Source organism: Salvelinus alpinus, chromosome 17, assembly GCF_045679555.1.
Source record: "Salvelinus alpinus chromosome 17, SLU_Salpinus.1, whole genome shotgun sequence".
Lineage (NCBI taxonomy): Eukaryota > Metazoa > Chordata > Actinopteri > Salmoniformes > Salmonidae > Salvelinus > Salvelinus alpinus.
In genome coordinates this window covers 5,360,825-5,383,627 of record NC_092102.1, presented here as the reverse complement: position 1 = coordinate 5,383,627, position 22,803 = coordinate 5,360,825, and the positions used below count along the sequence as shown (strand labels likewise).

The following is a 22,803-nucleotide window of genomic DNA, read 5'->3' as shown; positions in this document are numbered from 1 at the left end:
GAGAATTCTCATCAGTAAAAGTCACAGCCGTGTATATTCTCCCTCAAGCCGATACCACAATGGCCCTCAAAGAACTTAACTGGACTTTATGCAAACTGGAAACCACATATCCTGAGGACGCAATTATTGTAGCTGGGGATTTTAACAAAGCAAATTTGCAAAAACACAACCGAAGTTCTATTGACATATAGACTGTAGTACAGTGCCTTGCAAATGTATTCATCCCCCTTGGCATTTTTCCTATTTTGTTGCATTACAACCTGTAACTTAAATGAATTATATTTGGATTTCATGTAATGGACATACACAAAATAGTCCATATTGGTGAAGTGAAATGAAAAATATAAAAAAATAAATGTTAAAACGGAAAAGTGGTGCATGCAAATGTATTCACCCTTTGCTATGAAGCCCCTAAATAAGATCTGGTGCAACCAATTACCTTCAGAAGTCACATAATTAGTTAAATAAAGTCCACCTGTGTGCAAGTGTCACATGATCTATCACATGATCTCAGTATATATATACACCTGTTCTGAAAGGCCCCAGAGTCTGCAACACCACTAAGCAAGGGGCACCACCTGGCAAGCGGCACCATGAAGACCAAGGAGCTCTCCAAACAGGTCAGGGACAAAGTTGTGGAGAAGTTCAGATCAGGGTTGGGTTATAAAAAAAAAATCTGAATCTTTGAACATCCCACGGAGCACCATTTAAATCAATTATTTAAAAAATTAAAGAATATGGAACCACGACAAACCTGCCAAGAGAGGGACGCCCACCAAAACTCACGGACCAGGCAAGGAAGGCATTAATCAGAGAGGCAACAAAGAGACCAAAGATAACCCTGAAGGAGCTGCAAAGCTCCACAGCGGAGATTGGAGTATCTGTCCATAGGACGACTTTAAGCCGTACACTCCACAGAGCTGGGCTTTACGGAAGAGTGGCCAGAAAAAAAGCCATTGCTAAAAGAAAAAAAAAAGAAAACACATTTGGTGTTAGCCAAAAGGCATGTGGGAGGCTCCCCAAACACATGGAAGAAGGTACTCTGGTCAGATGAGACAAATTTAGCTTTTTGGCCATCAAGGAAACGCTATGTCTGGTGCAAACCCAACACCTCTCATCACCCCGAGAACCGCATCCCCACAGTGAAGCATGGTGTTGACAGCATCATGCTGTGGGGATGTTTTTCTTCGGCAGGGACTGGGAAACTGGTCAGAATTGAAGGAATGATGGATGGTGCTAAATACAGGGAAATTCTTGGGGGAAACCGGTTTCAGTCTTCCAGAGATTTGAGACTGGGACGGAGGTTCACCTTCCAGTAGGACAATGACCCTAAGTAGGACAATGACCCTCAGTATAAAAATAATATATTATCATAGTAATATATCCTCCATCATATCCCCCAACGATACCTTCCTCTATTTCTACCCCCCATGGACTTGAAATCCCCCTCAAATGAAATGAACCCCCCCACAAACTCCCCTAAAATGGTTTCAGCCAAATCTGGCAACCCTGTTTAGCTTTCATGCTATGGTAAGGCTAGTAAGTAGAGTTGTATTTGGGGTGATGATCTGTGAGGTGATAACATTTTATTTTATTTGTGATTTGTCAAAAGCTGTAAATGACTTGTCAAGTCATGTGCTCCGGTTCTTGTATACACTGTAACACGTAAGTTGAAAATTTGTAATATGCTGAAAAGTGGCCAAACTAAATTCAGATTTTTCAGGCAATGGGTGCAGCCGTCTTTGACTTTTTTTATTTGCGTCTTATAGTGAATGGCATTCACTGGGATGAGGGAGTTTTTGCTTGTCAAACATAAACAAACATGGCTGCCATCATAAAGAATTAGCTGTTAGACTAGCTGACAAGCATCTCTTTTCGAAACAATATACATTTCTCCCTTGTGGTCACGAGAGATCAAATCTATTGGTCACATACACATGGTTATAAGATGTTATTGCGAGTGTAGCGAAATGCTTATGATTCTAAACTCAGCAAAAAAGAAACTTCCTCTCACTGTCAACTGCTTTTATTTTCAGCAAACTTAAGGTGTGTAAATATTTGTATGAACATAGCTAGATTCAACAACTGAGACATAAACTGAACAAGTTCCACAGACATGTGAATAACAGAAATTGAATAATGTGTCCATGAACAAAGGCGGGGTCAAAATCAGAAGTAACAGTCAGTATCTGGTGTGGCCACCAGTTGCATTAAATACCGTAGTGCATCTCCTCCTCATGGACTGCACCAGAATTTCCAGTTCTTGCTGTAAGATGGTACCCCACTCTTCCACCAAGGCACCTGCAAGTTCCCGGACATTTCTGGGGGGAATGGTCCTAGCCCTCACCCTCCAATCCAACAGGTCCCAGACGTGCTCAATGGGATTGAGATCCGGGCTCTTCGCTGGCCATGGCTGAATACTGACATTCCTGTCTTGCAGGAAATTACGCACAGAACGAGCAGTATGGCTGGTGGCATTGTCATGCTGGAGGGTCATGTCAGGATGAGCCTGCAGGAAGGGTACCACATGAGGGAGGAGGATGTCTTCCCTGTAACGCACAGCGTTGAGATTGCCTGCAATGACAACAAGCTCAGTCCAATGATGATGTGACATGCCGCCCCAGACCATCCACCTCCAAATCGATACCGCTCCAGAGTACAGGCCTCGGTGTAACGCTCATTCCTTCAACAATAAACGTGAATCCGACCATCACCCCTGGTGAGACAAAACCGCGACTCGTCAGTGAAGAGCACTTTTTTCCAGTCCTGTCTGGTCCAGCGACGGTGGGTTTGTGCACATAGGCGACGTTGTTGCCGGTGATGTCTGGTGAGGTCCTGTCTTACCACAGGCCTACAAGCCCTCATTCCAGCCTCTCAGCCTATTGCGGACAGTCTGAGCACTGATGGAGGGATTGTGCATTCCTGGTGTAACTCGGGCAGTTGTTGTTGCCATCCTGTACCTGTCCCGCAGGTGTTGATGTTCGGATGTACCGATCCTGTGCAGGTGTTGTTACACGTGGTCTGCCACTGCGAGGACGATCAGCTGTCCATCCTGTCTCTCTGTAGCGCTGTCTTAGGCGTCTCACAATACGGACATTGCAATTTATTGCCCCGGCCACATCTGCAGTCCTCTTGCCTCCTTGCAGCATGCCAGTTCACGCAGATGAGCAGGGACCCTGGGCATCTTTCTTTTGGTGTTTTTCAGAGTCAGTGGAAAGGCCTCTTTAGTGTCCTAAGTCTTCATAACTGTGACCTTAATTGCCTACCGTCTGCAAGCGTCTTAACGACCGTTCCACAGGTGTTGAACGTGTTTGGGAAACAGTGTTTAAACCCTTTACAATGAAGCTCTGTGAAGTTATTTGGATTTTATGAATTATCTTTGAAAGAGAGGGTCCTGAAAAGGGATGTTTCTTTTTTTGCTGAGTTTATGTTGTTATTACTGTCACGTGTGCTTCCTCTCCGACCTCTAGGTCACCAGGCTGCTCATTATGGTGGACACCTGTCACCATCGTTACGCGCACCTGTGCGTCATCAGACTCACCTGGACTCCATCACTTCCCTGATTACCTTCCCTATATATGTCACTCCCTTTGGTTCCTTCCCCAGGCGTTACTGTTTCTGTTTCATGTCTGTTCGTGTTTCTTGTTTTGTATTATGTTGCGTTTATTTATTAAAACACTCTCCCTGAACTTGCTTCCCGACTCTCAGCGCACATTGTTACAGAATAACGCCTCACCTAAGGGATTTAAAAAATATATATATTATATTTTTTTGTGTCAGGTGGAATGACGTCTGGCCCGGGAACCGCTACAGGCTTTCATGCCTCAGCCAGATTGCCAGGCTCCCCTGCCTCAGCCAGCTCGTCGGGTTTTCATGCCTTCGTCGGATCGCTAGGCTCCCCTGCGCCCACTGGCTTGTCAGGCTTTCGTGCCTCAGCTGGATCGCCAGGCTCCCCTCCCTCAACCGGTCTATCAGGTTCCCATGTCCCAGCTGACGACAGGTTCCCGCGCATCAGCAGGGGTGACCGGTCCGCTCCTGATCCCCGCGATCGTCCCTTGGGTTGGCGTCCTGCGGCTCGAGCCGAACGCGCCGACGAGGGGGTACCGTCAGGTATGCTCTCTCTCCGGCGCTCTAGGTCGCCATGCTCCTGCATCTCAGCCGGATTGACCGGTTTCCCGCGCCTCTGCAGAGGTGTCCGCTCCATTATTTTGGTCGGCGTCCTGCGTCTGGAGCCGCGCATTGGTGAGGGGGTACTGTCACGTGTGCTCCCTCTCCGGCCTCTAGGTCACCAGGCTGCTCATTATGGTGCACACCTGTCACCATCGTTACGCGCACCTGCGCGTCATCAGACTCACCTGGACTCCATCACTTCCCTGATTACCTTCCCTATATATGTCACTCCCTTTCGTTCCTTCTCCAGGCGTTATTGTTTCTCTTTCAGTTTCATTTCTGTGTGTTCGTGTTTCTTGTTTTGTATTATGTTGCGTTTATTTATTAACACTCACTCCCTGAACTTGCTTGACGACTGACAGCGCACATCGTTACAATTACCTTCATGTATTTATATAATCAGTTTTTTATGGGTAAAAAAGCCTGGAGCCTCATGTATTGATAGTGTTATATTGAAAACATAAATCACTTTGTGCCCTTGGACAAATGAATGAGGAGTTCTTCTATTAACTCACATCGCCAGCTAACGGGTTGAATTTTAAAGATAAATCAGAGGTGTGTGTGCGCTTTTGTGTATGCCATGTCTGCTCTGTCTTTCTGATCATGCTAAAAGTGTGTTTGTGTGTTTCAGACTGTGCATGCTGTGGTAGGGACATTAAGAATGGCCAGGCCCTATTGGCTCTGGAAAGACAGTGGCACCTTGGCTGCTTCAAGTGCAAGGCCTGTGGCAAAGTGCTGAGCGGGGAGTACATCAGCAAGTGAGTAATCATCAACTGCAACACACTCAACCCTCTCTTAATTTCTACACCCTCTCTCTTTCTTTATTAGACTGTGTCTGAAAACCTGTGCTTCTAAATAGTAGGCTGATTGAGTATATGAAATTATAACCTTATAATGGGTGAAATTTCAAATATGGGGGCATAAGAGGGGGTTTATACTAAGCTATATGGAATTGTTTTAAGGTCACAACAAATATAATTTTGCTATTTGATTTTGAACTTTAAGAAGTATAAAAAAATATACAAATATTATTTGAAACATTTTGTTTTGCCTTACTGCTATTAACCAATACAAACGCATTGAATAACAGATAGTCCCCCCCCCCCAAAAAAAAGTAAAAGGGAAGTTTATTCTGAAGTGTCTGTCCTATATCTGAGAGATAGAAGAAAGATCAGGAAACATTTGTTATATTTTTTACGTGCATTTAACCCCTTATGCACTAAACGGTCTCAATATAGAATATACAGTACTTACATTCATTTGTTTTTCATCTGGTACCGGGGTATCTTGTGAGGCCTGTGGGCATCCGAGACCAAAACAATCAACATGTACATGTTGGTGAAAAGAGTCTCACCTTCTGTGGAAATAGTCTCACATTTCCACAGAGGGGTCATTAGTATGCAACCCAAACTGTTCAGACGCTACATACAGAAGTTGGCAGATGGGATTGTCGTCGAAATTACCACCAGGGACACCTGAAGTCAATCTAAATGAAGCATTGTTTATTAACAGCAAGCTGGAGCGGTCAAGCTCAAACTTAGATGCATTGCGTACCGGTCTGAAGTGAGCTTCACCAGGGCAGTCCCGTTTGTTCTCTAATATACTGCTTACACAGACAAGTTATATTTGCATGATTTCAAATATTCATAATGAATTAATCATTAACGTTTTGTTAATGCATGTGACCGAACAATACCCCACAAGGCTTCTTCTCTCCAAGCTGAGACCTTGAAACTGAGATATCCCTTTCATTCTCAAAACAAGGTTCTGGGCGTACTGCCAAATTGCAGATACTGATAGTGAGGATTCCTCTCAGGCACGTTCAATCAGTCACTTGCATGAACACGGAAATTGTTTTTTAGAAAAGCACAAACAAATGTTCCACCACATTCCCTACTCTTATCACTCACTCTGATAATTATCATAACATTTTATTAATTTAGTTATTACTTAAACTATCAAAGGAGTAAGTAAACAAAATCAATGCATACAACCAGACACTTTCAAACCCTTCATTCCGGGAATTTCCCTCACACTTCATAAAATGTGGCACTGGTTTTTCTTGCAGACCCTCACTAGAAAGCTTGGAAGGCAGAATCAATCATGCAGTTTGTGACGCCAAATTGTTGTGGAAATTCTACACGAGACGCTCGAAGTCAATCTTTAATGAATAACTCTGATAATAACAAGCTGAAGAGGTCACAGTGAAACTCAGATGCATGAAGTGAGCTTCACCAGGGCAGTCCCATTCGTTCTCTTATATACTGCTTACACACAAGTTATATCTGCATGATTTACAGTTGAAGTCGGAAGTTTACATACACTTAGGTTGGAGTCATTAAAACTCGTTTTTCAACCACTCCACAAATTTCTTGTTCACAAACGATAGTTTTGGCAGGTCGGTTAGGACATCTACATTGTGCATGACACAAGTAATTTTCCCAACAATTGTTTACACACAGATTATTTCACTTATAATTCACTGTATCACAATTCCAGTGGGTCAGAAGTTTACATACACTAAGTTGACTGTGCCTTTAAACAGCATGGAAATTCCAGAAAATTATGTCATGGCTTTAGAAGCTTCTGATAGGCTAATTTACATCATTTGAGTCAATTGGAGGTGTACCTGTGGATGTATTTCAAGGCCTACCTTCAACCTCAGTGCCTCTTTGCTGGACATCATGTGAAAATCAAAAGAAATCAGCCAAGACCTCAGAAAATAAATTGTAGACCTCCACAAGTCTGGTTCATCCTTGGGAGCAATTTTCAAATGCCTGAAGGTACCACGTTCATCTGTACAAACAATAGTACGCAAGTATAAACACCATGGGACCATGCAGCCGTCATACCGCTCAGGAAGGAGACGTGTTCTGTCTCCTAGAGATGAGCGTACTTTGGTGCGAAAAGTGCAAAACAATCCCATAACAACAGCAAAGGACCTTGTGAAGATGCTGGAGGAAACGGGTTAAAAAGTATCTATATATCCACAGTAAAACGAGTCCTATATCAACATAACCTGAATTAAATGTCAGGAATTGTGAAACTGAGTTTAAATGTATTTGGCTAAGGTGTATGTAAACTTCCAACTTCAACTGTATACTGTATTTTGTACCATCTATTGCATCTTGCCTATGCCGCATCAATATATTTATATGTACTTCTTATTCTTATTCCATCCATTTACATTTGTGTGTATAAGGTAGTCATTGTGAATTTGTTAAATTACTTGTTAGATATTACTGCACTGTAGGAACTAGAAGCACAAGCATTTCGCTACACTCACATTAACATCTGCTAACCATGTGTATGTGACCAATACATTTTTATTTTATCTGGTCCTTCGTGGGCAAATTTTGTCATAAAACTTTGTCATCAAAATCTGGCATTCTCTGGATTTATGGCGCTTTCAAGACAACTGGGAACTCTGAAAAAAACAAGGTCGAATCATGACGTCAGTGATCTTCAGGTCGGAGCGCTAGAAAGAGGCCCGAGTTCCCAACTTGGAATTCCGAGTTGGATGGCCGTTCAAAACGTATTTTCCCGAGTTCGCAGTTGTCTTGAACTCACTGAAGCCTGAGTTCCGAGTTTCCAGTTTTGAACACGGCAGAAGTCATACTGGATTGACAGCATGGCCAATGTTGAATGTGTATAATTTTAAACTTGGAAAAGAGACCCTTAAACCCAGACTTGGACCATACACCCACTCCTCTGAATAGCAGGCTACTGATTGCTTTGCAAGGCTTTCAGTTAGCCACTGATTCCTTCCAAACCACTCATTGTTGAATTTGCCGTTTCAACTTGTTCTGTAATGTCCAATGGCCGATGAGCACCGATACATTTTATATACCATTTCTCTTCATAATTTCTCTCTTCATATGAAGAGGATTGAAAAGGATTTGCCAGTAGATTGTCTATTTGATTCATGATGACTGCTAGCTAAGATTTTAAAAGTATGATGTTAACATACGGTAGATATAGCGTGATTTTATGTAATTTTATCTGTGCCCAATTACCTTGAGCCTTCTTGGATGGGCACTTCTAATGTAACTCTATGGCAGCACACAAGAGGCTTGAATTTTCGCGCTCTAGCCATAGATTTTGCGGTGACTTAGTGTCCCCATGAGTGACAGAACACTGAGCCAATCATGGTGCAACTAGAGAACATTACCAACCCCTACGCTCCATATTTTCCGCTGGCTGCCACCACAGAAAGAACTGAGCTAGGCTGAAACACCTGCATTTTGGAGCGGCCTTACTCAAGAAAGCAAAAAGAGACAATGTTTGTATGTGGCTTTAACTAAATTATTATTTTAACATTGTTTGCAAAGTGATATGTGACACGTATTAATGCCAAAATAACATGCAAAACAGAGCCAACCTACCCTGAATGACGGGTCGCCACTGTGCTGTGATTTGTGCTGATATTGGTGCCTTAGACAATGGAGAGAATGAATATCTGGCAAACAGACTACACTCTAGGCCAGTGGTATTGAAATGTTTTCAGTGTGGACCCCATTTTTTTCCCACCAGAATTCCTGGGGACCAATGTTCCCTCTAAGTTGTTTCGTCACTGAGCAAATTTCAGGTCTGCTGAGCGCAAACTTGAACGTTGTGAGAAGTCTGCAACTTCTGGCACATTTACTGTGAACACTGAGGCTGTACCCGCTTTAATTTAGTTAACAGTGGTCAAGTAGGTTATTGTGGCTATTTGATCATAACGTAGACTTACCAGAGTGGCCTGCCATCAAAAACAGTGGAGAAAATGCATCCCGTAACGTTTAACATGGAAATACAGTAGCAGCCAATGTGTGGTGTTCAACGTAGGCTTACTTTCCATGAGACTTTTGAAAAAACTATGCAGGGCTTGGCATGACCTGTTTATCCACTTGTCCTTCAGATAAAGAGGTTACTGAAAATGTTGTTTAGTGCAAGAAAACCACTTTGCAAAGTAAAATATCATCCCATACCATTATTACAGAGAATCAGACAAATTATGCTACCCTCTTCCTATTGGCTACTTCGCTTATTCAAGCCTGTCTCAAAATACAACACTGCCCCTCTTTATCTGACTCGCTTTTCAAAGATGTCTAGAAATGCAAACGTTTTGTGCTCTTGTAGGAAGCAATCACTCCCCCATTGCTGACTACAAATGATCTAAAACTGTGCTAATAACTCACCATCTAGCAAAGAATATGAACGAGTGTACACACGTCACTACATGTAGCTCTCGCTTTGATCTCAAAACAAGCAAATTCACGACTGCTCATGCTGTAAACAACAGTCCAGTTCAAAGGGAATGGCACAGATCCATATATGGCAATGGTCTATTTGCATTTAGGCCTACTGCAGCTCTGATTGGTTATGGCGCACCCGTCTGTGTAGAGTAGGGGCCTGAGTCATCCCTGTCAATGCAATAGAATCCTATTACGATGCATTCCTTCTACAACAAAATCTCTTGCATAGTTATTTTTGTTTCGGTATGTTACATTGAAAGTGAATCAACGCAGTATTATCCAATCACAGTTCCCACAGTAAAGGGAAACGTTGATAGTGTTAACTAACGAGAGAACTGTAGAAAGTTGAGTGACGTTCCATCTCATGCTTCTCTGCGTGCGCTGATATTTATTATGTGCAGCAGGCCCTGGGAGCTGTGTGCACGAGTACAGCTTAGAGGGAACATTGCTAGGGACACAATTTCCCCTCCCCCCAAGAATTCCTCACGACCCCACCCCAAATCTAATGACACAACCTTAAAATATGTAAATTTCTATTTTTAAATACACAAATAACCTGCAATTCATTGCATTTTCATCTCTTATCAAAATGAAAAGAAACCAATAAATACATTTACAAGTTAAACATGTGAAATGATCTTTCTCAAACGTTTGTAAGTCCCATACAATAATTTGTACTCTTAGAGCAAGTCTCATCTTTCCATAGAGGGGTCATAATAGTTTTGTCGGCCAAACTGTTCGGACGCTATAAACGATTTTGAGACGCATCCAGTGCAGATATGTGACCGAACGCCTTGATTCAGTCTTATGTAGCAACATTTGAAATTGTGTTTTTTACATTGGATAAAAGTAGAGACACAGAGCTACAGACTGGTATATCATACCCTACATTTGAGGAAAGTTGAGAAACTTGTAACCTCACTTTTGAAAAAAGTGGCCTTTTGAACGTTTTGGTACCTACTGGAGAGCTCTTCTTTGTCTACACCCATTCAGCATCGTTCACACCCTCAAGTTTTAGCCCCACACATCCCTTTAAGGGTTGATCCAAGCGTTCTGTCCTAACAGCAGTCAAGCAGCCAAGCTAAGTGGCTAACGTTGGCTAGCTTGCTAGCTACCTCCAGACACAAATGAGAGAACAGCTCACTAACTATTTTACTCGCCCTAGTAGAGCTGGTTAGTCAGTTTTTATGTTACCCAGAGCAATGATGACTGCAACTGCTGCTGGCAACAATTTACACTTTTTTGCCAACGTTTACTGACACCGGCCATATTCAACAGGTGTTGAGCGTTCGTAAATTCTTCAGTTATTCTGCGCTCTGGCACACTCAGACGAGAGTGCTCTGAAATAGGAGTAGATAGCCAGAGCGAATTTACCAGCTACATGTATCAACAGTTGTCACAGTGACATTCTATTGAAATGGTTACTTGTCTTTTGTTAGGACATGTAGGTATTGAACCATAATCCCAACTCATGACGATACTACCCTGCATGAATCTGCAGTTACATAACCAACCAGGTTCAATGTTAGCTAGCTAACATTAGGCTATAACTAGCAAAGCAAATGGCTCTAAGATACGAATAATAACCTTTCACGAGTATCAATCCCGGATCCGGGAGCACCCCCCACCCCCCACACACTGATTAGCATAGCTAGCATAGCTTCAGAAGTAGATAGTAGCATCTAAATATCATTAAATCACAAGTCCAAGACACCAGATGAAAGATACAGATCTTGTGAATAAAGCCACCATTTCAGATTTTTAAAATGTTTTACAGGGAAGACAAAATATGTAAATCTATTAGCTAAACACGTTAGCAAAATACACCACTATTCTAACTCCATCAGTTTCTTACTCCTTCAGGTGCTATCACCAATTCGGCTCAACTAAGATATTGATAGCCAATAACCTATAAAAAAAACCATCAGATGACAGTCTGATAACATATTCATGGTATAGGATAGTTTTTGTTAGAAAAAAGTGCATATTTCAGGTAGAAATCACAGTTTACAATTGCACCGACCATCACAAATCGACTAGAATTACTAGATAGAGCAACGTGTATGACCAATTTACTCATCATAAAACATTTCATAAAAATAGACAAAGCATAGCAATGGAAAGACCCAGTTCTTGTGATTTCAGACCATATTTCAGATTTTCTAAGCGTTTTTCAGCGAAAACACAATAAATCGATAAGTTAGCATACTACATGTGCAAACGTTACCAGAGCATCGATTCCAGCCAAAGAGCGCTATAACGTAACCACCGCCAAAAGATATTAATTTTTTCACTAACCTTCTCAGAATTCTTCCGATGACACTCCTGTAACATCATTTTACAACATACATATACAGTTTGTTCGAAAAGGTGCATATTTAGCCATACAAAACCGTGGTTACACAATGAAAATACTAGGAAATCAAGCCTCAATATGTCTGACGTCATCTATCAGAGTGATCTAGTTTAATTAAAAGCTAATCATATACTTGACTAAAAAATACAGGGTTGACAGGAATCGAAAGACAAATTAGTTCTTAATGCAACCGCTGATTTACATTTTTAAAATTATCCTTACTTTTCAATACAGGGTTCGCCAAGTGAAGCTATACCAAAGCTATACCAAACAAAATGGCGAAATATGCGTTTAAAATATTTCGACAGAACAACAATTTATCATATTAAATATTGCTTACTTTGAGCTGTTCTTCCATCATATTCTTGGGCAATGTATCCTTTCTATGTTATAAACGTCTTTTGGTCGATAGATGTCCTCTGTCCTTCGAAATATCCACTAACGATCGAACGGGACACCAAAACGTGTCCAAAGTTTCAGAGTGCACAACAAAGAAATTCCTCAAAATCGCACTAAACGGATATAAATTGCTATAAAACGGTTTAAATTAACTACCTTATGATGTTTCTAAGTCCTATATCGAATTAAATTACAGACGGATACATTTCAAGTTGATAACCGAGCCTGTGAAAATGGCGTCCGGAGGTCCCATCCTGCGTAAGGGCGAGCGTCGAAAGGGGGGCTACTCTCACTCCTTGGTCTTTTATAACCTCTGAGAGCTACCTAGAAGGCCCATTCCACTTCTCATTGGTTACTGACATCCAGGGGAAGGCGGGTGCAGTTCGTGTCGTTCCATAGGATAGACAGAGACCTTAAAAACTGATCTGAAACCAGAGCTTCGCTCTCAGACCTTTCACTGTCTGTCATGGATTTCGCTGTAGAAAGTGTTCTGGGTCACCCACAGACATAATTTCAACGTTGTATGAAACTAGAAGGTGTTTTCTATCCAATATAATTAATAATATGCATATTGTACGAGCAAGAATTGAGTACTAGGCAGTTTAATTTGGAGACGACAAAATGCTAATTCGGAACAGCACCCCCTGTAGTCGCAAGAAGATAAGATCATACATGTAATGTTAACTAGCGAGTCTGTAGTCCTGTAGCTTATTTTTTTACCCATCAAAATCCGTCAGTTTAAGATAGAGATATCTGTTTTGCATGGACTGCGTCTCAATCTGCCTATGTCGGCCTTCCGCATCTGCGGTGGAAGGTGAACGAGCTACAGCAGTGTTTATCAGACCATGAAATAATAATTTTATATATTTTTTTATACCTAAAAGGGTCCTAAAATTCAAATACCTAAATGATGGTATACCCTGATGAAGACAGCTTGTCTGTCGAAACGTTGGACATAAATATCTTTGCATCTGAGCTCCTAGAGTCTAAAGCTAGAGCTCTGTCGTGGTAATTTCCTGTATTACTCAATTATGAGAGAGCAAACCACACACAAGTCAGTTATATTATAAAGTCCATCTTTAATTATATATGAGCTTCACCATAGCCCTTTTTGACTCTCAGATCAATTCAGTGTCTATAAATGAATTCTCTGAGAGTCCTTACAACACAATTCTTAGAATCTTTTATAGCCAAGATACACCCCCTCCTAACTTACATGACAAACCGTAGAGCTTAGTAACAGTTCACAAAGAACCTTTTACTAGAAAGAGGAGTATCCCATAGCTAGATAGCATTAGCTATAAATTATCGTTCAGTTTGGTCTCCTAAGATGAGGTTCCAATCTCGTGCTTGGTACCAAAACATTACCTCATCCAATGGCATATATCAATTGTCAATTCTAGATACCTCCATCTCAAATACACCCCCTCCTGGATAAGCTCAGAGAAGACAGTGAGCCTCTTAGGTCATATACTAGGTCAAGATAAGGGCAACCTCAGAGGGGACATACAATAGTTACAGACACATTCCCATAAGAAGACAATGTTCCATTCTGTCCTCCTCCCCTTCTGATATTCTGCATAGCATTACATGGTTTAACATATACATTGACATATGAAGACAAGCCTGATCTCTCCCCTCTCTGGGCCCCAAGTGACTAAGCCCTAGCTGAGAAAGGAAAATGCAACTGCCGACAGTATAATTCAAAAAGAGACATTCTAACTGACAAGTATCCCACATAAGCATAGTATGAAGATAAATAAAACATCTTATTTATCTATGTTACCTAACTAATTCTGATTCAGCCATGACAGCTCTCCTTTATTTTTTAAGTGTTCCACTCCGCTAGCCAGCACCTCGCCTAAATAGGTGAGTTTCTTTCACCTCTAGATGATCCATGGTATGACCATCTTAAAACATTTCCATATGTTAGCTTAGTAATCCATGGCTTCTGGTTGGGTATGTATGTACAGTCACTGTGTGGACGACGTCATCGGTTACTTATTGATGAAGCCAATGACTGATGTGGTGTACTCCTCAATGCATTCATAGGGATCCCTGTACATATTCCAGTCTGCTAACAAAACAGTCCTGTAGCTTAGCACCTGCTTCATCTGATCACTTTTGCATTGACCGAGTCACTGGTGCCTCCTGCTTTCATTTTTGCTTGTAAGCAGGAATCAGGAGGATAGAATTATGGTCGGATTTGCCAAATGGAGGGCGAGGGAGAGCTTTGTATGCGTCTCTGTGTGTGGAGTAAAGGTGGTCCAGAGTTTTTTTCCCCTCTAGTTGCACATTTAACATGCTGATAGAAATTTAGTAAAAACGAATTTAAGTTTCCCGGCTCCTAGGAGCGCCGCCTCTGGGTGAGCGTTCTCTTGTTTGCTTATGGTGGAATCAGCTCATTCAATGCAGTCTTAGTGCCAGCCTCCGTCTGTGGTGGTATGTAAACAGCTACGAAAAATATAGATAAAAACTCTCTAGGTAGATATTGTGGCCTACAGCTTATTATCATGAGATTCTCTACCTCAGGCGAGCAATAGCTCAAAATACATTGTCCGCCCCCCTTTGTCTTACCAGACGCCGCTGTTCTATCCTACTGGTACAGCGTATAACCAGCCAGCTGTATGTTGATAGTGTCGTCGTTCAGCCACGACTCCGTGAAGCATAAGATATTACAGTTTTGAATGTCCCGTTGGTAGTTTAATCTTCCGCGTAGGTCATCTATTTTATTTTCCAAAGATTGCACATTTGCTAGCAGAGTGGAGGTTTATTCGATCGCCTATGAATTCTCAGAAGGCAGCCCGCCCTTTGGCCCCTTTTCTCTGCCTTCTCTCTTCACACAAATCACGGGGATCGGGCTCAGACTCGTTAACTTCTTTGGGCTGCAAGCCCGAAGCCGGGCACAATATGACAACAGCCACTTCAAGTGCAGGGCGCGAAATTCAAAAATATATATTTTTTAAATATTTAACTTTCACACATTAACAAGTCCAATACAGCAAATGAAAGATAAACATCTTGTGAATCCAGCCAACATGTCCGATTTTTAAAATGTTTTACAGCGAAAACACCACGTATATTTATGTTAGCTCACCACCAAATACAAAAAAGGACAGACATTTTTCACAGCACAGGTAGCATGCACAAAACCAACCTAACTAACCAAGAACCAATCAAACTAACCAAGAAACAACTTCATCAGATGACAGTCTTATAACATGTTATACAATAAATCTATGTTTTGTTCGAAAAATGTGCATATTTGAGGTATAAATCAGTTTTACATTGCAGCTACCATCACAGCTACCGTCACAATTAGCACCGAAGCAGCCAGAGTAATTACAGACACCAACGTGAAATACCTAAATACTCATCATAAAACATTTCTGAAAAATACATGGTGTACAGCAAATGAAAGACAAGCATCTTGTGAATCCAGCCAATATTTCCGATTTCTATAGCATTATATTAGCTTACCACAATAGCCAGAAACACAAGCCATTTACATGCAGCAAAAGTTAGCGATCGTAACAAACCAGCAAAAAATATATAATTTTTGACTAACCTTGATAAGCTTCATCAGATGACAGTCCTATAACATCAGGTTATACATACACTTATGTTTTGTTCGAAAATGTGCATATTTAGAGCTGAAATCAGTGGTTATACATTGTGCTAACGTAGCATCTTTTTCCCAGAATGTCCAGATATTTTTATGACACTCAACTATTCTGACCAAATAACTATTCATAAACGTTACTAAAAAATACATGTTGTATAGGAAATGATAGATACACTAGTTCTTAATGCAATCGCCGTGTTAGAATTCTAAAAATAACTTCATTACGACATCCAGCTTAGTTATAGCGAGAGAGTGCCCAAAATCTGGGCGCAAACTAATAGGACACATGTTCGACAGATATATGAAATAGCATCATAAAATGGGTCCTACTTTTGATGATCTTCCATCAGAATGTTGTACAAGGGGTCCTTTGTCGGGAACAATCGTTGTTTGGTTTTAGAATGTCCTCTTCTCCAGTCAATTAGCACGGAAAGCTAGCAAAGTGGCGCGAAGCTCTCCTTCGTGAACAAACGCAGACAAAGCAACACGCCTAACGTCCCGAAAAAAATTCAATAATCGAATAAAACTATATTGAAAAAACATACTTTACGATGATATTGTCACATTTATCAAATAAAATCAAAGCCGGAGATATTAGTCGTCTATTACGACAGCTTTTCAGAAGGCAATACCAGGTCCATTCTCGCGCGTTCCAGGAAACAGGAAATTGGTGTCACGTCATGCCAAGAGCTTTTATTCGACCTCAGATCAAGTTATACACTCCATTTCTTCTCTCACTGCCTGTTGACATCTAGTGGAAGGCGTATGAAGTGCATGTATACTAATACATATCAAGCACATTTATAGGCAGGCCCTAGAACAGAGCATCGATTTCAGATTTTCCACTTCCTGTCAGGAAGTTTGCTGCAAAATGAGTTCTGTTTTACTCACAGATATAATTCAAACGGTTTTAGAAACTAGAGAGTGTTTTCTATCCAATAGTAATAATAATAGGCATATTGTACGAGCAAGAATTGAGTACGAGGCCGTTTGAATGGGCACCTTTTATCCAGGCTACTCAATACTGCCCCTGCAGCCCAAACAGGAAAAAAAGGATTCAGTCAGTCCGTGGTGAGTAATCGCAGTCCTGATGTCCAGAAGTTATTTTCGGTCATAAGATACGGTAGCATTATGTACAAAATAAGTTTTAAAAAATAAGCAAAGAAACACAATTGGTTGGGGACATTTAAAACATCAGCCTTCTTCTCCGGCGCCATCTGATATCACAGCCAATATCTAAGTGTTTATTGACTAGAAATGTTCAGATCTTGCCCTCTCTGTCTGCCTGACTCTCTTGTTCCCCCAATCCTCTTTTCTCTTAGGGATGACACCCCCTATTGCGAGAAAGACTACCAGATTCACTTTGGGGTCCAGTGTGAGGCCTGCAATCAGTTCATCACAGGGAAGGTTCTGGAGGTAAGAAACATTTCCTTGTCCCCTTGCTCCTCCCATCTCATGACTTGAAATTATAAATCATTGTTCCTTCAGTCGTTGCTGCTCATTGATTTGAATGAACAGTGTGCGTAGTCAAGATCTATATTATTGGTAGATCCTACTGTAGATCCTCCTCTCCACCCTCTCCGAGCTGGGCATCTCCGGCGCGGCCCACGCTTGGATTGCGTCCTACCTGACAGGTCGCTCCTACCAGGTGGCGTGGCGAGAATCTGTCTCCGCACCATGTGCTCTCACCACTGGTGTCCCCCAGGGCTCTGTTCTAGGCCCTCTCCTATTCTCGCTATACACCAAGTCACTTGGCTCTGTCATATCCTCACATGGTCTCTCCTATCATTGCTATGCAGACGACACACAATTAATCTTCTCCTTTCCCCCCTCTGATAACCAGGTGGTGAATCGCATCTCTGCATGTCTGGCAGACATATCAGTGTGGATGACGGATCACCACCTCAAGCTGAACCTCGGCAAGACGGAGCTGCTCTTCCTCCCGGGGAAGGACTGCCCGTTCCATGATCTCGCCATCACGGTTGACAACTCCATTGTGTCCTCCTCCCAGAGTGCTAAGAACCTTGGCGTGATCCTGGACAACACCCTGTCGTTCTCAACTAACATCAAGGCGGTGACCCGTTCCTGTAGGTTCATGCTCTACAACATTCGCAGAGTACGACCCTGCCTCACGCAGGAAGCGGCGCAGGTCCTAATCCAGGCACTTGTCATCTCCCGTCTGGATTACTGCAACTCGCTGTTGGCTGGGCTCCCTGCCTGTGCCATTAAACCCCTACAACTCATCCAGAACGCCGCAGCCCGTCTGGTGTTCAACTTTCCCAAGTTCTCTCACGTCACCCCGCTCCTCCGCTCTCTCCACTGGCTTCCAGTTGAAGCTCGCATCCGCTACAAGACCATGGTGCTTGCCTACGGAGCTGTGAGGGGAACGGCACCTCCGTACCTTCAGGCTCTGATCAGGCCCTACACCCAAACAAGGGCACTGCGTTCATCCACCTCTGGCCTGCTCGCCTCCCTACCTCTGAGGAAGTACAGTTCCCGCTCAGCCCAGTCAAAACTGTTCGCTGCTCTGGCACCCCAATGGTGGAACAAACTCCCTCACGACGCCAGGTCAGCGGAGTCAATCACCACCTTCCGGAGACACCTGAAACCCCACCTCTTTAAGGAATACCTAGGATAGGATAAAGTAATCCTTCTAACCCCCCCCCCCTTAAAAGAGTTAGATGCACTATTGTAAAGTGGTTGTTCCACTGGATATCATAAGGTGAATGCACCAATTTGTAAGTCGCTCTGGATAAGAGCGTCTGCTAAATGACTTAAATGTAATGTAAATGTAAATTGGATTTCTCAATCCATTCATCTGGGGATCTATATGGCATGCTCATTTGTTACAGCCCAGCAGTAACGCATCGCGTCATGTCAGATTGGTGATTAATTCAACAAGAGGAAGGAATGATGTTTAAGAGTATTCAAACATGACCATTTCATCCTAGCCTTTAATCTAACGTAGCCAAAGACTTGATGACCCCTGTGTAACAATGGATTTGTATTTAACATTGATTTAGCCAGGGAGTCATGTTTAGACCACAGTCTCTTTTGCAGATGAGCCCTGCATGAACACATCAATTAACAATTACACTATGCATACAGTACCAGTCAAAAGTTTGGACACACCTACTCATTCAACGTTTTTTCTTGATTTTCACTATTTTCTACACTGTAGAATAATAGTGAAGACATCAAAACTATGAAATAACACATTTGGAATCATGTAGTAACCAAAAAAGTCAAAATATATTTTATATTTATTCATAGCAGCCACCCTTTGCCTTGATGACAGCTTTGCACACTATTGACATTCTCTCAACCAGCTTCACCTGGAATGCTTTTCCAACTGTCTTGAAGGAGCTCCCACATATACTGAGCACTTGTTAGCTGCTTTTCCTTCACTCTGTGGTCCAACTCATCCCAAACCATCTCAATTGGGTTGAGGTCAGGTGATTGTGGAGGCCAGATCATCTGATGCAGCACCCTCACTCTCCTTCTTAGTCAAATAGCCCTTACACAGCCTGGATTTCTTTGCACATTTGTCACACTTAAATGTTTCAGATCATCAAACACATTTTAATATTACTCAAAGATAACCCAAGTAAACACAGTTTAAGTGGTCATTTTATTTATTAAGGGAAACAAGCTATCCGAACGATCATGGCCCTATGTGACAAAGTCATTGCGCTCCCTTGTTAAATCATGAATTTACTGTGATTAATCACATTTTTTGTAGAGCTGAGTTCAATTTCGCTAGCCACACCCAGGTCTGATTACTGCCAGACCTGTTGAATCAAGAAATCACTTAAATAGAAACTGTCTGACAAAGTGAAGTAGACTAAAAGATCTCAAAAAGCAAGACATCATGCCGCAATCCAGGAACAGATGAGAAACAAAGTAATTGACATCTACCAGTCAGGAAAGGGTTACAAAGCCATTTCTAAAGCTTTAGGACTCCAGCGAACCACGGTGAGAGACATTATCCACAAATGGAGAACATTACTCCTTCCCAGGAGTAGCCGGCCTACCAAAATCACCCCAAGAGCGCAGTGACGTCTCATCCAAGAGGTCACAAAAGAACCCACAACAACATCTAAAGAACTGCAGGCATCACTTGCCCCAGTTAAGGTCAGTGTTCATGACTCAACCATAAGAAAGAGACTGGGCAAAATGGCATCTATGGCAGAGTTCCAAGGCGAAAACTACTGCTAACCAAAAAGAACAAAGGCTCATCTCACTTTTGGCAAAAAAACATCTTGATTATCCCCAAGACTTTTGGGAATATATTCTGTGGACTGACGAGACAAAAGTTATTTAGGCTTGCCATAAAAAAGGGGTTAAATACTTATTAACTCAGGATATTTCAGCTTTTCAGTTTTAATAAATTTGTAAAATTAATTCATCTAAAAACATAATTCCACATAATTCCACCACAGGGTCTGTAGTTATGCCTCTAGCACTGAAATGCAGTGCCTTAGACTGCTGCGCCTTTCAGGAGCCCTCATTGTTGAGGTTTCAAGCTCCATTTTAGACTTTTTGACCGAAATGATCCTATTTACACTTTTTGTAGTCAATTTTGACACTATAATGAATGTTTCTGACTCATATCAATGCCACATAGGCTGTTTTCAAAGGGATTAGTTGCTTTTTTAGGTGCAGTGGCTCTTTAAAATGTTAAATCAGGGTCACAGAGAATGTTTCTTGATAGTCTTAAACAAATCTAATTTGAAACAACAGTTTACACCTCACACACATGGTTCGTGTTTAAAAAAATAAAACACCTGTACCATGTCAGAGTTCAAATGCATTTTATTTTGAGTTTGTATCCAAATATTACACTTTATGTACATCACAGAAGACTGAAATATAACAAAACCGGATTTGTTTCATGTTTATTAATGTAACGGCGTTCCTCCTCCTCTTCATCCGAAGAGGAGGAGCAGGGATTAAACCAAAATGCAGCGTCTTGATATGACATGATTTATTTTAAGTAAAGACGAAAACACGAACTTCACTTGAAACTAAACAAAACAACAAACGGAGTAGACGAACCTGAACATAAGAACTTACATAACACGATGAACTCACGAACAGGAAAATGACTACACAAAACGACGAACGAACGAAACAGTCCCGTATGGTGCAAGCAAACAAACACAGACACAGGAGACAACCACCCACGACAAACAAAGTGAAAACACCTACCTTAATATGATTCTCAATCAGAGGAGATGAAAACCACCTGCCTCTAATTGAGAACCATATCAGGTACCCAAAACCAACATAGAAACAGAAAACATAGACTGCCCACCCAAACTCACGCCCTGACCAACTAACACATACAAAAACTAACAGAAAACAGGTCAGGAACGTGACAATTAATTAAGAAATTTTTGTGTAATAACTACAATATCCTTTTAATAAGTAACTATACTCAAATCTGTTAAGTGAAAGGGGTTTCCTCAAAAGTTGAGTATTGACAGCACATTGCGGTTTACAGTGCATGCTACTGTGTGTGACGTTTGACTCCCTTCTCCAGGCAGGTGACAAGCACTACCATCCCAGTTGTGCAAGGTGCAGCAGATGCAACCACATGTTCACAGAAGGAGAGGAAATGTACCTGCAAGGTGGGTTTCCAGGTCAAGTACATCTAGTTGAATTTCAAGTACTGTAAACATTTGTGCATGTTCTCACAGGGGAGAATACTAACCTCCACTTCAGTGGAATTTTCACTTCACTGAGTTGTTTAGAATGTTGTTGTATGCACTGGGTGGATATGTGCAATGTTGTTTTGCTTTGTAAAAGCATGAATGGTAAAGGAGCAAATCAGGGATGAAAATTCAAGGAAGTCAAGATTTACAGATGTATGCCTTCAGATGTAGCTATGCATCCAGACCTGGGTTCAACTAATATTTATTTTCTTTCTAATACTTTGAGCTCTTGATTGAGCCTGCCTGGAGTGCCTGATTGGCAGAGTTTGCACATTGGCGCAATTGCATCAGGCAAGCACAGCAAAAGTATTTAATCGAAAGCAAATAGTATTTGAACCCAGGTCTGCTACACATTTAGGCTCTTCTTCTCTCTCCACAGGATCTACAGTATGGCATCCAGACTGTAAGAACAATAGCAGAGCTGAAGAGAAATACAGGGTAAAATTGATCAACTCCGTCGAACACACTGCCAGCTTGAATTCTCTTGTTCACTTATCATGTCGAGACTGTTTGGAATCAAGACAACAGTTTGTTTCATGATAGTGAAGTTGACGTTCGACAAAAGTTCATAAACCCTTTAATTAAAAGGCCTTCATGTTTCACAAATCATTTATAAGCAAATATGCTGGTAAATGTGATCGTAAAAGTCTTATGGTTATTACAATTTAGTTCTCTGTTCATTTGGATGACTTCAACTGCAGTCAGGTAGAATGAAATGGAGAGTGTTATGGGTATGATAGAGAGTTTGCTATGGTTATGACAGAGAACATTATGGGTGTTAGAGTGTTTGCTATGGCCATGACATACGCATAGAACATCATGGCTGTGCTTCTAGCTCCTAGGCAACTTTGCAGTATTTGTTTTTTTTCTGTGTTATTTCTTACATTATTTGCCCAGAATTCTTTTGTGTTATTACAAACATCCGGGAAGAACTTTTGGATATCAGAGCTGCGGTAACTCCCCAGCATTACCAGCATTACGACCAGGAATACGGCTTTCCCGAATCGGATTTTTGTTTGTACCCCACAGGGCAATTGAACTGATTCCAGAGGCTGATCCAAAACACCGCCGGCGGAGAAGAGGTATTCAGAGTGGACTTTTAGTCCGACTCAGGAGGCGTGCACACTACCCACCGCTTTCCGAGTATATTACTCGCTAATGTTCAGTCTCTAAATAATAAAGTTGACGAGCTCAGGGCGACGATTTCCTTCCAGAGAGACATCAGAGATTGTAACATACTCTGTTTCATGGAAACATGGCTCACTCAGGATATACTGTCTGGGAGGATGGTGCCGACAG

At 41.7% G+C, this 22,803-nt stretch overlaps 1 protein-coding gene across 1 annotated transcript in view; it reads left to right on the top strand.

Moving 5' to 3' along the window:
• The window catches only part of ablim1b (actin binding LIM protein 1b), a 69,281-nt gene that overhangs the window by 37,324 nt on the left and 9,154 nt on the right, over positions 1 to 22,803 (top strand). Inside the window, exons 5-8 of the mRNA XM_071346984.1 lie at positions 4,802 to 4,928; positions 17,110 to 17,203; positions 21,333 to 21,420; positions 21,884 to 21,942. Of these exons, the coding sequence (XP_071203085.1) occupies positions 4,802 to 4,928; positions 17,110 to 17,203; positions 21,333 to 21,420; positions 21,884 to 21,942 (368 nt within the window). The remainder of the gene's footprint in view (positions 1 to 4,801; positions 4,929 to 17,109; positions 17,204 to 21,332; positions 21,421 to 21,883; positions 21,943 to 22,803) is intronic.